At 42.5% G+C, this 18185-nt stretch overlaps 1 protein-coding gene and 1 long non-coding RNA gene across 3 annotated transcripts in view; one reads left to right on the top strand and one right to left on the bottom strand.

The window, feature by feature from the left end:
• The window catches only part of LOC129712850 (uncharacterized), a 55147-nt gene that overhangs the window by 16815 nt on the left and 20147 nt on the right, over positions 1-18185 (bottom strand). Inside the window, exon 4 of the long non-coding RNA XR_008726147.1 lies at positions 17910-18004. This is a non-coding gene — a long non-coding RNA (uncharacterized LOC129712850). The remainder of the gene's footprint in view (positions 1-17909; positions 18005-18185) is intronic.
• LOC129712849 (tissue-type plasminogen activator-like) overlaps positions 1-18185 on the top strand; it is a 29447-nt gene that overhangs the window by 7832 nt on the left and 3430 nt on the right. For both annotated transcript variants that reach the window (XM_055661568.1, XM_055661569.1), the window contains exons 4-9: positions 963-1137; positions 5659-5750; positions 10311-10503; positions 16853-16989; positions 17181-17321; positions 17672-17820. In XM_055661568.1, the coding sequence (XP_055517543.1) occupies positions 963-1137; positions 5659-5750; positions 10311-10503; positions 16853-16989; positions 17181-17321; positions 17672-17820 (887 nt within the window). The remainder of the gene's footprint in view (positions 1-962; positions 1138-5658; positions 5751-10310; positions 10504-16852; positions 16990-17180; positions 17322-17671; positions 17821-18185) is intronic.

Genomic DNA, 18185 nt, shown 5'->3' on the forward strand with positions numbered 1-18185 from the left:
CCAAATGACACTGTTGTGATCAGGCTTCCCTCAGTTTAGCTCCTCAATTTAGGACTTCTTTGGTGCCTGAGGCTCAATGAGCAGAATTTGTTAGTTGCACCCAAAAGGGTTTCTTGAAACAATACGTCAACAGCCAACCAGGGAAGGGCCAAACAAGCCTGGCTAGGTGATGTGAGTTTCAGTGGGGGAGCATTTTGGGAACAACAGCCATGAATTTGTATGTTTTCGCAAAGTTATGGATAAGATTAAGCTTGAACCATGGATGGGGGTGGGCAGTGGGGAGGTGCTAAATTGAGGAAAGCCTGATCACAACAGTATCATTTGGCAGGAGCTGGGCAAAGTAGATTGAGAGCTAATGTTCAGGAATAAATCCACATCTGACAAGGGAGCCTTTTAAAGTCCATCTATTCAGAATTTGAAAATAATATCTTCCAGTGAGGAAGAAAGACAGGATGGCAAAGTTTAGGAAATGTGAATAATAGAATAGTCAAAAAGAAAATGTATAGTTTAGGAAGCTGTATGCTATAAACAGATGCTAAACCCTAACCCTTTTTTGGAATATGTAAAAATATCACCGTTAGCGTGTCGTGTTTTCGAGGAGATGTGAATCACAGACTAACAAACAAATACACAAATAAATTAATCCACATCCAAGATAAGTATTCTATAATTACAGAGATACTTGTATATGAATTGATTGTATTTGTGTATGGCATTATCTGATTTAATGGAGAGAATGCAAATAAAAACCTTTTACTGTATCTTGCTACACATAACTATAAGAAACCAATAAATGCAAGGCTGTTGATATGTTAAAGCAGCTTTTATAATGTTAATTGAAACTATTCTAAATAATATTGTGCCTAATTAACAAAAGCCCTCCTCAAAAAATTGGTCATTGTTGGCTTGAGATACAGAACTGAAACGTCAAATATTACAATAATAGCTTTGTTTTGTTTTAGATGCTAAATCCCAGTGCATTACTGAGAGTGGAAAAAATTACAGGGGCACAAAAGATTACACAGTATCTGGCTTTGAATGCTTGAGATGGGATTCAGCTGCTGTTCTTGAAAGGAAATACAGTGCAATGAGATCAGACGCATTGGAACTGGGCCTTGGGCCTCACAATTATTGCCGGTATATTTTGACTTTACAAAATGCTTTGAATTATTTATAATGTATGTTAGTGATGCCAACAATGTGGGAAAACAAATGTTTCTGTTTTGAAACCCTTTGCCAGCAATGATATTTACCGGCACCTCCCTCCCCTTGCTTGATCTCATCATCTCCATCACCAGAGATAGACTATTGGCCAGTCTATTACAAACCTACTGACTCCCACAGCTGTCTGGACTACCCACGCTGCCTCCTGTGAAGACACAAACCCGTACTCCCAATTCCTCCATCTTTGCTGCATTTGCTCCCAAGAGGAAGTGTTCCATACCGGAACATCCAAGATGTCCTCATTCTTTAGTGAACGGGGTTTCCCCGCTTCAATCACAGATGTTGCCCTCGCACAGGTCTCCTCATTATCCCATAGTTCCAATCCTGCTCCACTTCCCGCCAGTTGCAACAGAGACAGATTACCCCCAGTCCTCACCTTTCACCCCATCAGTCGTCGCATATAATCCTCTAACATTTTTGACATCGCCAATGTGATCCCACCACTAGTCACATCTTCCTATCTCCACCCATTTCTGTTTTCTGCAGAGAATGTTCCCTCTGCAACTCCCTGGTTCATTCATCCCTTCCCACTTTAACCACCCCCTCTGCAGGTACCTTCCCCTGCAATTACAGGAAATGCAACACCTGTCCCTCTACCTCCTCCCTTGCCTCCATCCAGGGACCCCGACAGGTGAGGCAGAGGTTCACTTACACCTCATCTACTGTATCCATTGTTCTTGCTATGGGCTCATATATCGCCGAGACCAAGTGCAGACTGGGCAAATGTTTAGCTGAGCACTTGCTTTCAGTCCACCATGGCCTAAGCGATCTCCCAGTTGCCAAACATTTCAACTCCCCTTCCCAAACACATACTGACCTTTCTGTTCTGAGCCTCCTCCACTGTTGGGGTAAGGCCACATGCAAATTAGGGGAACAGCTTGGGCAGCTTACAACCAAGCAGTATGAACATTGATTTCTCTAATTTCAAATCACTCCTACAATCCCTCTATTCCCCTCTCCCACCCTAATCATGCTACTTGATCCATTGTTCACAGCTCCGTATCTTTTTGTTATCATCAATACCCCAACCAACAATGGGCCATTATGGGCTCCATTCTTCCTTGGTCATCTGGCTCTAATTTGTTCTGGCCTTTTCCCATTCCAGTTCCTCCCTTCCCTCTACTTTCAGTCTGAAGAAGGGTTCTGAACCAAAACACCACCCCTCCTTTTTTCTCCAGAGATGCTGCCTGACCGGCTACGTTATTTCAGTACTTTGTGTCTTACTTCGATGTAAACCAGCATATGCAGTTCCTTCCTACATATTATATTTCTTTCAGCCCAAATGAAAGTTTGGCTTTGAGATTTGGAAGTTAATAGATGACTATCTGGGTATTTTTTCAGTTATATTTCTAAAGCTACTGAAATGAGTGGTCATTCTCTAAACCTAGCTGCAAAAAACAGACTGACAGCAATGGGTACAATAAAATATCTCTGCTTAGAGTGGCAAGGTGCTTATAAGAATCTCTGCTGAAAGTATTTCCTGACAGCCAGTATGGTTCCTCTGACAAAGCCCTTGCATTGTAATTTTTGAAAAAGTTGTGAACAAAATCTATTAACCTACCAAAAGATAGCAGGAATGACATACACAGATTTGATTTAAAATTCACTTCCCACAGTAGTATCCTAACACCCCCTAATCCAGGCATTTTAGTTTAGTTTATTGTCACACATACCAAGGTACAGTGAAAAGCTTTTGTTGCATGCTGTCTTGTCAAATAAAAGATGATGTATGATTACAATCAGCCATCTGCAGTGTACAGATAAAGAATAAAGTATACAACATTTAGTATAAGATTACATTGTTCTGGTGAACCTCCTCTGCACAATCTCTACAGTTTCTCATTCTTCCTGCAATGGGGCACCATGTGAGTTCCCTTTGGATATTCCATGATTCTCTCAAATCCAAAACGTGTGAAGATTGGTAGGTTAATTGGCTGCTGTAATAGTTCCCACTTGTGTAGGTAAACAGTAGAATTGAGGAGGTTTATGATGGGAATGTGGGGCATATAAAATAGGATTAGGATAAGCAGGTGCTTGATGGTGGGCATACATTGCATGAGCCTAAGGACCTGTTTCCATGAAACTCCTTAGACACAGAAAAAGCCTAAAGGTCTGATACAAAGATTAAGTCAAGCATGGTCTCAATATATTTATCATTGTTTATTGAGAGAATCCTGCGTTGGAGCACTGTCTGGTGAATCCAGGTCAAGGTTGGTGCGGTCTCGACAAAGGAAGCAGGAGGAGGCCTGCTGGCAGACTGGGAAGTAGTGTGGGCTCCAGGGTAGACAAAAATGCTGGAGAAACTCAGAAGGTGCAGCAGCATCTATGGAGCGAAGGAAATAGGCAACGTTTCGGGCCGAAACCCTTCTTCAGACTGATGGGGGGTGGGGGGAGGCGGGGAGAAGAAAGGAAAAAGGAGGAGGAGGAGCCAGAGGGCTGAGGAAGAGCTAAGAAGGGGAGGAGACAGCAAGGGCTAACAGAATTGGGAGGATTCAATGTTTATGCCACCAGGGTGCAGACTACCCAAGTGGAATATGAAGTGCTGTTCCTCCAATTTCCGGTGGTGCTCACTCTGGCCATGGAGGAGGCCCAGGACAGAGAGGTTGGATACAGAATGGGAGGGGGAGTTGAAGTGCTGAGCCACCGGGAGATCAGGTTGGTTTATGCGGACCGAGCGGAGGTGTTCGGCGAAACGATCGCCAAGCCTACGCTTGGTCTCACCGATGTAGATCAGCTGACATCTAGAGCAGCGGATGCAATAGATGAGGTTGGAGGAGATGCAGGTGAACCTCTGTCGCACCTGGAACGATTGTTTGGGTCCTTTCTTCTCCCCGCCCCCCCATCCCCCATCAGTCTGAAGAAGGGTTTTGGCCCGAAACGTTGCCCATTTCCTTCGCTCCATAGATGCTGCGTTTCTCCAGCATTTTTGTCTACCTTCGATTTTCCAGCATCTGCAGTTCCTTCTTAAAAACAGTGTGGGCTCCAGTATCTGTCTGTGGTGTTTCCTGTAGCCACTGGGGAAATATGCTTCTCCCACACCACCTCCCAGCACTATTTACAAATCGGCCTGTCTTCAATCTCCTCATGTTGTTTCTCTGCATTTAAACCAACAAATGGTTTGAAGGTTAAATTAGCATCGTGGAGGTAAATTCCTACGGGTGAATAATCTTGGATGAACTTCTAACTCCAACATTAAAATAGCATGCTTGAAAATCCAAGACATTTTCAATTAGTAATTACTTTTCTCAACGGTTTCTACCCAGGATTCATCTAGATAAATGTCATAAATGATAGCAGAATTAGGCCATTCGGCCTATCAAGTCTACTCTGCTATTCAATCGTGACTGATCTATCTCTCCCTCCTAACCCCATACTCCTGCCTTCTCGCCATAACCCCCGGCACCCATACCAATCAATAATCTATCTATCTCTGCCTTAAAAATATCCATTGCCATCAAATGCCCATCATATCTTAACCCACTCATCCCTGGGATCATTTGGATTCCTGGAGATCCAAATCTCCTCTGGACCCTCTCCAGAGCCAGCACATCCTTCCTCAGATATGGTGCCCAAAATGGTTAACGATACTACAAATGTGGCCTGTCCAGTGCCTAACAGAGCCTCAGCATTACAGCCCTGTTTTTGTATTATAGCTCTTGTGAAATAAATGCTAGCATTGAGTGTGCCTTCTTTACTACCGATTCGACTTGCAGATATACTGTTTGGGAATCCTGCACCAGCACGCCCAAGTCCCTTTGCATCTCCGATTTCTGGATTCTCTCCCCATTTAGGAAATAGTCTATGCTTTCATTGCTACCACCACAATGCATGACTCCACACTTTGCCACTCTATATTCCACCTGCCACATCTCTGCCCACTCTCCCAACCTGTCCAAGTCCTGCTGCAGAGTCCCTGTTTTCTCTACACTACCTGCCTCTCCACCTATTTTCATATCATCTACAAACTTGGCCACAAAGCCTTCAATCCCCTCGTCCAAATCATTAATATACAACGTGAAGAATAGTGGCCCCAGCACCAACCGCTGCGGAACTCCGCTAGTCACTGGCAGCCATCCAGCCAACCTGCTATCCATGCTAGTAGCTGCCCTTTGATAACATGGGCTCTCATCTTCCTTAGCAGCCTCACGTGTGGCACCTTATTAAAGCTTTCTGAAAATCAAAGGATAAAAAGCCGGAATTTTAACCCAAGGGAGATCTGGAAATGTTCAAATGTAGCCCAGTTTCCACAAATCTTTCCACCACCATGCACAAGAAGCGACAAGACAAGACAACCACCAATGTATGCAGATGCCGAGAAGTGTATTCAGCTCTGTTTTGTGTGTGGACTTGATAAGGAGTTGTTTATTTGAAATTCTAATTCTACTTTCTATCTGTACCATTACAATTCATGTTTTTGATATTTTTCCCATGAAGGAATCCAGATGTTGACAGCAAGCCTTGGTGTTATGTTCAAAGGAAAAAGAACTGGGAATTCTGTGATATTCCACAATGTCAAAAAAAAATCAGTAAGTATTAATTAAAAAATGGTTTTCATGCATTTGCCAGACACAAATGAATTATGTTAACTGATGTGGCCTAGAGAACAAGAACAATTCTATTTACGTGTTTATGTGAATGGAATATCTTCTTGTTGGACCTGTTTGCCATTTGACATAGACTTCAGTCTAGAAAATCTCACATGGCATTGTTTATTTTAGTATTATAAACTCAAAAAATGATTATTTCCAGAGAAAATTACAATTTATGTTTATTTTAGGGTTCAATTGTGCCACTCCCAAATCTTGACCTAGTTGTAAATATTCCTTGAGCTGATAACACGCCATTCATTAAAGAAGGACAGAATTAATGCGCACACTACAGCCTTAAATATTAGTTTGTTCCAAAGTGCACTTTCATTGGGCACTTTGAGTATGATGTTTTAACAGTGTTGCTTTCTCAGCAGATCCCAGTCCGCAGCTGAAGGCCACGTGATTATGTGCCTTCTTTGGATTGACCCCACCCACCCATCAATTCCACCTTATGACTGTGCAATTCACCTCACCCACTCTGTCCCTGACTGTTTGTTTGATCTGACCCCCATCTGAACCCCCAACCATCTCTAGGCCCTAGCTCTGATCCTAGATTTAGCTGGTACCTTATGCACAGCAATGGTGATATGTGGGAGTTTGGCCATTCTCTAGCTCAATGCTTTTGGCCTCATGTTATTAGGACTGGCTCGTGTTATTGGGTCTAAATTCATTAGCACAACAATAATGACCCTCTACTTCTTCCTCAGCACAAGAGAATTTCCTCAGTCGCATATTATTTTCCTTTAATCAGATAAATCTATCTTACTACTCTCTTGATACCATTTGAGCATCCTGTTCTGTTGCAGTCAAATTGTTTGTTGTTTAAAACTTGGCTTTGCCACCATTTCCCAATGTGTTTTCTAACTCTTCCTTTCCAACTGCACTTACTTCCACATAGTCCTGGAACCAATTATTCAATACTCTACATAATTGCACTTCTCACTTGTATCACCTTTGCATTTCCATTTGCTGTGGCGTTTACCTATGAGGAAGATCTGCTCAACTCTTCCAACATTTACTTAAGATAGGCACAACATGCAGGAATAACTCAGCAGGTCAGGCAGCGTTACTGGAGAACATGGATAGGTAACGTTTCAGATTGGAACCCTTTTTCAGATTGACAAATATCACCTATCCAATTTCTCCAGGGATGCTGCCTAGCCTACTGTTACTCCAACATTTTGTGTCTATCTTTGGTATAAACCAGCATCTGCAGTTCCATGTTATCACAAAATCATTTACTTGTTCCACTGTAGTCACTCAGCAACTTTTTCTGTCATTATGAACATTGAGAACGTTCATTTAGCTGCCCCTACCACCGTTTCCCCATTGCTGCACCCTAGCCAGATCCAAGGCTCTCCTCTCTGGAAGATGCTGGGGTCAATTATAAAAGATGAAATAGCCGCACATTTGGATAGCATTAACAGGATTGGTCCGAGTCACCATGGATTTACGAAGGGGAAATCATGCTTGACTAATCTTCTGGAATTTTTTGAGGATGTAACTAGGAAAATGGACAAGGGAGAGCCAGTGGATGTAGTGTACCTGGACGTTCAGAAAGCATTTGACAAGGTCCCACATAGGAGATTAGTGGGCAAAATTAAGGCACATGGCATTGGGGTTAGAGTGCTGACATGGATAGAAAATTAGTTGGCAGACAGGAAACAAAGAGTAGGGATTAACGGGTCCCTTTTAGAATGGCAGGCAGTGACTAGTGGGGTACCGCAAGGCTCGTTTCTGGGACCGCAGCCATTTACAATGTACATCAATGATTTGGATGAAGGGATTCAAAGTAACATTAGCAAATTTGCAGATGATACAAAGCTGGGTGGCAGTGTGAACTGTGAGGAGGATGCTATGAGAATGCAGGGTGACTAGGACAGGGTGGGGGAGTGGGCAGATGCATAGCAGATTAAGTTTAATGTGGATAAATGTGAGGTTATCCACTTTGGTATCAGAAACAGGAAGGTAGATTACTATCTAAATGGCGTCAAGTTAGAAAAAGGGGAAGTATAACGGGATCTGGGGGGTCCTTGTTCATCAGTCTATGAAAGTAAGCATGCAGGTACAGCAGGCAGTGAAGAAAGCTAATAGAATGTTGGCCTTCATAACAAGGAGTCGAGTATAGGAGCAAAGAGGTCCTTCTGCAGCTGTACAGGGCCCTAATGAGACCACATCTGGCGTATTGTGTGCAGTTTTTGTCCCCTAATTTGAGGAAGGACATTCTTGCTATTGAGGGAGTGCAGTGTAGGTTTACAAGGTTAATTCCTGGGATGGCGGGACTGTCATATGCTGAGAGAATGGAGCAGCTGGGCTTGTACACTCTGGAGTTTAGAAGGATGAGAGGGGATCTTATTGAAACATATAAGATTGTTAAGGGTTTGGACACACTAGAGGCAGGAAACATGTTCCAGATGTTGGGAGAGTCCAGAACCAGGGGCCACTGTTTAAGAATAGGGGGTAAGCCATTTAGAACGGAGATGAGGAAATACTTTTTCTCACAGAGAGTTGTGAGTCTGTGGAAATCTCTGCCTCAGAGGGCAGTGGAGGCCGGTTCTCTGGATGCTTTCAAGAGAGAGCTAGATAGGGCTCAAAGATAGTGGAGTCAGGGGAAATGGGGAGAAGGTAGGAACGGGATACTGATTGGGGATAATCAGCCATGATCACATTGAATGGCGGTGCTGGCTCGAAGGGCCAAATGGCCTACTCCTGCACCTATTGTCTATTGTCTCTCATTTTCCTCCTCATCCCCTGTCTACACTCAACTTGTATGTAAGATTCTCTTCAGATCTCTTAATTCCCTTCTCATAAGCACCGATTAACCCACTTTCCTCCTTGAACCTCGTGCTAGCTGACATTGTAAATTATGTCTTCTCAGATATTGTTGCTCTAGGGTAAAAAAGATTATTGCCTTCCTCTACAATGCACATTGACTGCTGTCCATTTCTAAACTCATCTTTTTCCAAAATCCCTGACAGAATCATTCTCTCAAATCCAAACCCATTTTTCCAGCAACACCAATTTTATTCTCTGCAGATTTCTGGCCCCAACTCTCACTAATGATGTCCTATTGTATCACAAGTGTAATGCTTTGAGCATTGTTCATTACATTTATACTCTTTGGGGAACAATGCAATGCCCATCTTAATTATTCTTTCAAACAAAATAAAACATAAAATGTTAGAGTAACTTGGTAGGTCAAGCAGCATCACTGGAGAACATAGATTGAACAATGAAGGTACACGAAAAAGCTGGAGAAACTCAGCGGGTGCAGCAGCATCTATGGAGCGAAAGAAATGGGCAACGTTTTGGGCCGAAACCCTTCTTCAGACTGGTCATTGAAGCTCTATTCTGGAATAGTGAAGGTTTCAGATTTTAATATAACTGAGTTTTACCACAGAGATATTAAATAGATTGAACAATGTCACCTTGGCTCGAAGGGACAAATGGCCTACTCCTGCACCTATTGTCTATTGTCTATTCATGTTCTCCAGATATGCTGTCTGACCTGCTGAGTTACTACAGTACTTTGTGTCTTCTTTCGTAAACTTACATCTGCAATGCCTTGTTTCGACATCTTAATGATTCTCTTGTTAGCTCGGTCCAGAGTTGTAACTTGATTCCAATTTTACCCATCCAAAACTTCTCCATTAATAGCAATTCTTCCCAACACTACCCTGTTAATTTTGTTCGTGGCCCACTTCACCAATATGTTTTCATTGATGAAAGTATGAAAATTAACTCATTTTTCCCCAAGGAATGTAAAACTAAATCATATAATTTTATTGCTGAGGAACAAAAGTACTGCACCCAACAATACATAACTCTCTTTGATCCTTTGTAAATGTACACAACTTGCCATTCATGCATGAGAAGTATTTATTGGATTTGTGCCTGTACAACTTAAGTTCATCAATGTTTGATTCTCTCATCTACCCCCCCCCCCCTCCCCACCTCATCAGATGTAAAACAGTTGACCAAAATATAGGTTCTACGTCCAACCAGCCACTCATTAATAATTAGATCAGTTTTTGGCACATAGTTTGCGCCACTACCAATAGAACTAGCATAGATTTCATGCATATCTTTACCCTAGATTCATCCACCTGTGCTTTCAATAAATGCCTCTAATTCAGAAACCAATGAATTGCACAAACTGGTCATTGAAGCTCTATTCTGGAATAGTGAAGGTTTCAGATTTTAATATAACTGAGTTTTACCACAAAGCGATGCTGCTGGGAAATAGTCAGGTTTCACCCGGGACCCAATGCTCCTTTGACATGAATTTTGTAGAAGGGTGGATGGCCCAATGTGAGTAATTAAAGCGCCCAAAAATTCTGCTGCTACTTTTCACTCGCGGTTTCAGAAAGTGGTCTATTCTGCAGTTGTGGCCTGTATTATTCTTGTTCTTATTCTTTCAGATTATGAAACATTTAATAGGTATTTTAATATTCCAAAAATATGATTGCACTGCCCATGTTTATCTTCTCTCAACAGAGTCAAAGTGTGGTCAAAGACAGCATAAAATTCATAAGATTGTTGGAGGAGCTCGAACCACAATTGATTCTCACCCTTGGCAAGCAGCACTCTACGTTATTGGAAAACGATCCAATGAACCCATTTTTCAATGTGGAGGAAGTCTGATCAACTCTTGCTGGGTTTTGACAGCTGCACACTGTATTAAAACCAAGTAGGTCACACTTCACAATATGAATTTAGTAATATGAACATTGTTAAGCCACCATTCAGATAATAGTCTACTTTCCTGTTTTTGCCACCAAAGTGGATAACCTCACATTTATCCACATTATACTGCATCTGCCATGCATTTGCCCACTCACCCAGCCTATCCAAGTCACCTTGCAGCCTCCTAGCATCTTCCTCACAGCTAACACTGCCCCCCAGCTTCATGTCATCCGCAAACTTGGAGATGTTGCATTCAGTTCCCCTGTCAAAATCATTAATATACAGTATATTGTGAATAGCTGGGGTCCCAGCCTTGTGGTACCCCACTAGTCACTGCCTGCCTTTCTGAAAAGAACCCGTTTACTCCTATTCTTTGCTTCCTGTCTGCCAGCCAGTTCGGTATCCACATCAATACTGAACCCCCAATACCGTGTGCTTTAAGTTTGTATACTAATCTCTTATGTGGGACCTTGTCGAAAACCTTCTGAAAGTCCCGATATAACACATCCACTGGTTCTCCCTTATTTTTTTATGTAGTTTTTGTTATTTTTTGTTGGGGGGTGTGTGTGTGGGGGGGTGGGGGTGGGGGGGAGGGAGGGGGAAAAACTTTTAAATCTCTCCCTGCACGGGAGACCCGACCTTTTCTCGTCGGGACTCCGTTATCGTTGGGGCTGCAATGAGGAGCGGCCTCCAACAGGAAGAGCCCGGGGACTCTGGTGCCGACGACTCACCTCACCGTCGCGGAGCTGGCCGAGTCCGGAGCGGGTGGAGCGGTGGAGGAGCGCTGCTGCTGCTGCTGCTGCTGCTGTTGCCCAACCGGAGAGTCGGAGGCTTCAACTGCAGGTCTGTGGACGGCGGCACTGGGAGCCCGTGGAGGGAGACCGCTTTTTCAGGGCTCTCGCAACAGCGACTTCCCCCGCCCGAGTTGCGGGGTTGAAGAGCTCCTGGAGCGGGGCCTGACATCACCGCCCCGCGCGGCTGGGAATGGCCGCAGGACTCTGCGAGCGCACGCCGGGGGCTCTAACACCAACACCCGGTGTGCGACCTCGCACCACCCGGCGTGGCTTTAATGGCCGCGGGACAATCGCCATCGCCAGCCGGGGGCTTTGACTTTGACTCTGACATCGGGGGGGGGGGGGGGGAGAGTGCAGTGGAGAGATAAGTTTATTTGGCCTTCCATCACAGCAATGTGATGGATGTTTATGTAAAATGTAAATTATGTTGTGTCTGGGGTCTATTTGTTTGTAATGTATGGCTGCAGAAACGGCATTTCGTTTGGACCTCAAGGGGTCCAAATGACAATTAAATGTATCTTGTATCAACTCTACTAGTTTTATCCTCGAAAAATTCTATAAGATTCGTAAATCCATGCTGACTTTGTCCAATGATTTCACCACTTTCCAAATGTGCTGCTATCCCATCTTTAATAACTGATTCTAGCAGTTTCCCCACTACCGACGTTAGACTAACTGGTCTGTAATTCCCCGTTTTCTCTCTCCCTTTTTAAAAAGTGGGGTTACATTAGCTACCCTCCAATCCTCAGGAACTACTCCAGAATCTCAAGAGTTTTGAAAAATTATCACTAATGCATCCACTATTTCTGGGGCTACTTCCTTAAGTACTCTGGGATGCAGCCTATCTGGCCCTGGGCATTTATCGGCCTTTAATCCATTCAATTTACCTAACACCACTTCCCGGCTAACCTGGATTTCACTCAGTTCCTCCATCTCATTTGACCCCCGGTCCCCTGCTATTTCTGGCAAATTATTTATGTCTTCCTTAGTGAAGACAGAACCAAAGAAGTTATTCAATTGGTCTGCGATGTCCTTGTTCCCCATGATCAATTCACCTGTTTCTGACTGCAAGGGACCTACATTTGTTTTAACTAATCTTTTTCTCTTCACATATCTATAAAAACTTTTGCAGTCAGTTTTTATGTTCCCTGCCAGTTTTCTTTCATAATCTATTTTTCCTTTCCTAATTAAGCCCTTTGTCCTCCTCTGCTGGTCTCTGAATTTCTCCCAATCCTCCGGTAGACTGCTTTTTCTGGCTAATTTGTATGCTTTAACTTTTGTTTTGATACTATCCCTGATTTCCCTTGTTATCCACGGATGCACTACCTTCCCTGATTTATTTTTTTGCCAAACTGGGATGAACAATTGTTGTAGTTCATCCATGCAGTCTTTAAATGCCTTCCATTGCATATCCACCGTCAACCCATTAAGAATCAATTGCCTGTTAATCTTGGCCAATTCACGTCTCATACCCTCAAACTTACCTTTCTTTAAGTTCAGGACCCTTGTTTCTGAATTAACAATGTCACTCTCCATCCTAATGAAGAACTCAACCATATTATGGTCACTCTTGCCCAAGGGGCCATGCACAACAAGACTGCTAACTAACCCTTCCTCATTACTCAATACCCAGTCTAGAATAGCCTGCTCGCTCGTTGGTTCCTCTACATGTTGGTTTAGAAAACTATCCCGCATATATTCCAAGAAATCCTCTTCCTCAGCACCCTTGCCAATTTAAGACGGGTACATGGATAGGATAGGTTTAGAGGGATATATGGGCCAAACAGGCAGGTGGGACGAGTGTAGATGGGCATGTTGGTCAGTGAGTACAAGATGGGTTGAATGGCCTGTTTCCGAGCTGTATGCTGATTAATACACAAAAGGACACAAAGTGCTGGGGTAACTCAGCAGGTCAGGCAGCATTTCTGGAGAACATGGCTAGGTGACATTTCAGGTGGAGACCTCGTATTCAGACTGAATAAGGTCTCGACCTGAAATGTCATTATTCATGTTCTCCAGAGATGCTGCATGATCTGCTGAGTTACTCCAGCACTCCGTGATACATCACTTATCCATGTTCTCACTCTCGTTAAAGCTATTACCTCTGGTTCTTGATTCCTCTATTCTGTGTAAAAATGCTTTTACCCTATCTATTTATCTCATGATCTTACATACCTCTCTATAAGATCACCTTTCATCCTCCTGTGCTCCATGGAATAAAGTCCCAGCCTGCGACCTCTCCCAAAAGATCATGTCCTCGATTCCTGGCAACATCCACATAAATCTTCCCTGCACCTTTTCGAGCTTGGAACATTTTTTGCTTATACCTGTTGACCAAAACAGAACACAATGCTCTAAATGTGGCTTCACCAACGCCTTATATAATTGCAGCTTGACCTCACAACCTCAACATGCCACAATGCCTGATGAAGGCCAATGTGCCAAAACATTTTTGACCACTGTATCTTCTTGTGACACCACTTTCAAAGAACTATGTACTGGCACTCCTCGATCCCTCTGCTCTATAACACTCTCCAGTGCCCCTACCATTCACTGTTTAGGTCCTGCCCATGTTAGACTTTCCAACTTCCCAACACCTCGCCTTTTTCTGTATTAAATTCCATCAACCATTCGTCACCCCGCCTGCCCAAACAATCTAGATCCTGCTGCAATTTTTGACGATGATCTTCACTATCAATGATGCTACCCACTTTTGTGTCATTTGCAAACCCGTTGATGATGCCATGTATGTCCTCATCCAAATCATTGACATAGATGACAAACAACAATGAGCCCAGCACCGTACCTTAAAGCACACCACTTAATGCAGGCCTATCGTCGTAAAAACAATCTTCCATGAAACCAATTTTCTATTCGGTCAGCTTATGCGATCTAACATTCCAGAGCAATCTACCACTCGGAACCTTGTCGAATGCCTTGCTGAAATCCATACATACAACGTCTACAGCTCTGCCCTCATTAACCTTTTTGGTCACGTCTTCAAAAAACTCAAATCAGATTCATGAGATACAACCACCCACGTAAAAAACCATGCTGACTGTCTCTAATCAGCCCTCCTCATGCATGTATACCTTATTCCTTAGAATATTCTCAGCATTGGAGTTTTTAGAATAGATCTCAACATTGTAGCGCAACAGTCCTGTTCATAAACTCCAAAGTTCTCATTGGGGTGGGGGTGAATCAAACAGTACCTTAAGGGCCTGTCTCCCACTTGGGCAACGTTTTCAGCGACAGCTTGAAAAGAGTTTGTCGCAGCGGGGGGGGGGGGGGGGGGGGGTGTGACGCGCGGTGATGCGCCATGTCTCCCTGTCGCCCCTGGATTTTGGAATGTTCAAAATCTTCAGGCGACACCTGGGTGTCTTATCGTGTCATGCGCCCTGTCACACGCCTGACGTATGCTGTCCTGCGGGTGACGGCCGGGGACGCGGGTACATAAAGCGCCGACTTCTCCATTGGTCCTTAGATTTATTGTAGATAAGTTCATTTCTGATCTATAGGGTGGATGTATCAAATAGTGAAATGATTGACACCTATATATTGGAATTCCTCAAATCCCAAGTAAGTAATGGACCTGACCAGGCTCCACACCTGCAACTTTGCTGTTTTATTTCTTACGATGTACACACGTAAGTTGGCACAAGGTGAGAATGACTAGCGAGGGTAGTCCTCATTGCTGTTGTAATCACAAAGATAGACACACGTGCAATGTATCGCTATTTAAAGAGCCCCCAATAATTAGCGAGGGGGTCTGAGCAGTCCACTGGGACGAACACAAGCTTGCTTGTTTAGATTGGAGAAGAATGCTTAGAAGCCGGGACTGGGTGCCGATTGCTTAAAGATTATTGGCCTTGCTATGTCCAAGGGAAATGTTACTGAATGTATTGGGAGAGGGGCGGAATTTACAACCCGCGGGAATTGAAAGTAGAACGATATCTGCAGCAGAGATCCAGTTAGTCCCGATGACTCGGCTGGGAGTGGAGCGTGGCGAGATAGAAACAGGATAATGCTGGGGCAAAACGGAGATCTCGCAGAGAGTGACTCGTACTTAAAACCCCCAGAGCGCTATCTGTTGAAGCAGCGGGCAAACTGAGAAGGAAGCAGGTGGTCATTTCCAATGTGATTATTATACTTCGGTGTAACCTTCTTGTGTTGTGAAGGCGGGTGACGTGCTTGACATGTCCTTGACGCAGAGTGTCGTGCAACTTGACGGTTTTTAGGGCGTCAGTCACTGACATTCGCAATCGCTGAAAAAATCGCAAAGTGGGATAGGCCCTTTAATTTATGCAAGGACCATTCAGAAGCCTAATAATGAAGGGGAAGAAAGTGTCCGAGTCTGGTGATGCGCACTTTCAAACAATCAGTACCTTTGTCAAGCAGACCAGGGAGAAGAAGAAATGTCCAGGATAGAACGTCTTTGATTTATTTGGTTGCTTTTCGAAAGAGAAGATGGAGTCAATGGTGAGAAATATGGTCTGTATGATAGACTGAGCTACATCTATAACAACCTCTCCCTCAATGTCAGCAAAGGAGTTTGTTACCTGCTTCAGGAAGCATGGTGGAGCACTTGCCCCAATCAGCAACAATGGAGGCAAGTGGAAATGGTTGAGAGTTCCAAGTTATTGGTGTTATTACTACCAATTATCTGCCATGGACCAACCACATTGATGCGACAGCCAAGAAGGCATGCCAACACCTCTACTTCCTGTGGAGATGGATGAAATTCGGCATGTCTCCAGACTCATACAAACATCTACATATGTACCATAGAAAGTTGGGTTGCATCACAACTTGGATTGGGAAGAATTCTACCAAGACCGCAAGAAATTGCAGAGTTGTAGATGAAGCTCAGTCTATCACACATACCAGGCATCCCACCATTTACTCTATCTACACTGCCTCAGAAAAGAAGCTGACATTCAAAGATTGACCTTATTCCGGTCTCCTTCTTCCTGCTCACATTCAGCAGAGGCTTAAAAGTGTGCACTGCCACAACTAGGAACAGCTTCTTCCCCTCTGTTACACAGGGTTTTGAATAGTTCTTCCATAAGCTATACTGTCTGATTCAGGTCTACCCCATTGTAGACATTGGACTTTGTTTAAGGAATTGTTGTGCTACAATGTTAAGAACTATATTCTGCACTGTGTATCTTCCCCTTTGCTCTACTATAGAGTAGTATGAGTTTGACCTGATTGTATATATATTGTGTTATCTGATCTGTTTGGACAGCATGCAAAAGCAAGCTTTTCACTGTACCTCTATAAATGTGACAATAATAATTAGTTCTGCTTGATGTTGAATCTTTATCTACTGTGTCACACAAGCATACGTTGGTGCCTTAAAGAACAGAGGTGACGAATAATGCAAATAATGATACTTTCAATGTGAAGAAGAAATAATACATGTTGTATGTTATTTTTGGACCTTGGGAGATGGAGAATATTCATTTTTTTAAAAAGGGCAATTCAAATTAAAATCCAGAGGTTTGCATATATGTTCTGTAATACAATGTGCTAACACAACTTTCTTTTGGTATTTAGTGCTTCCCCTACAGACTATATGGTATTACTGGGAAAACATTCAATAAATGAATATGCAAAAGATGATCAAAACTTTCTTGTCAAAAAGATAATTATACACCAAAATTTCAACGAACATACATACGACAATGACATCGGTAAGATGAGTTTATTGGGAATAGTAAATTAGTTTTGATGGGCAAGTTTCAAATTGGAATTCTTGCAGATAAAGAAATGTTTGTAATAATTCCTGAAATGCAGCAGTACTTATTGTTTCTCCTCACTGAAAATAAATCTTTTAGCCAAATCTGCTATGCATTTGACAAATGGATTTTCTTCTTTTTTTAAGCGCTGTTAAAATTGAGATCTCAATCAGGAACGTGTGCAAAGGAGATTAAATTTGCACAACCTATCTGTCTGCCTTCTAATCACCAAAGATTTCCAGATAACACTCAGTGTGAAATTTCTGGTTATGGCAGAGAAGAAGCATGTAAGTTTGAAATTCTATTTAATCGGTTTTGCTATAAATTTTATTTTCAAAGTACAAACTTTCTTTTGTTGAATTAAAAAATTGTAAGAATAGATTTCTCTATTGAACTTAAATTTGCACATTAAAATCAAAAGCGTAAAAAAAAACCAGCTATTAGACTAAGATTTTACTTGATGTGATTGTCATCAATGTGACAATTTAAATCTCGTCACTATACCTAAAAGCCTCTTAAATCTTTATAAGCAGCTTTTGGAGCTCAATGGGTTCCTTCATCACCAACCAGAAATATTTCACTTGACTATCAAATAATTCAAAAAACATCTGAAGCTCAAATCCAAACTTTTTTTCAGTTTCTCCTTTCTTCTCCAAATTCCTGAAAGAGGGAACAGTGCGCTTACTTTCACAGCGATTATGCAGGTCCTCACGATATTATGGAAACAAAGTGACTGAAAACATGTTGTGTGCTGCACACCCTGACTGGAACGTAGATTCTTGTAATGTAAGTAAATGGGAGAAAGCTCATTTCTATTTTCTAATGAAGATTTAATTCCAAGAAGGCAGAATTCAAAGTATTAATGGTAAACTGACCTGTAATCACTTTGACAACTGAGATTGCAGCCGAGATATGATATCCAAATCCAAAATACATATTACTGGCTCAAGGTAGGGGAATATCTCATATTCTGTACATAAAAAAACATTTTATCACATAACTGAAAAATACCTCAAACGCATTTACCTACAATATTTACTTTATATATTTACCTTAAGTGTTCACATTGTAATCCATTTCAACTTTCATTTTAAATTTGTGTTGCAATATCATTAGATTTATTAGTGGAATAGTTGAATGAAATGGTTTAT

The sequence above is a fragment of the Leucoraja erinacea genome, chromosome 34 (genome assembly GCF_028641065.1).
Source record: "Leucoraja erinacea ecotype New England chromosome 34, Leri_hhj_1, whole genome shotgun sequence".
Taxonomy (NCBI): domain Eukaryota; kingdom Metazoa; phylum Chordata; class Chondrichthyes; order Rajiformes; family Rajidae; genus Leucoraja; species Leucoraja erinaceus.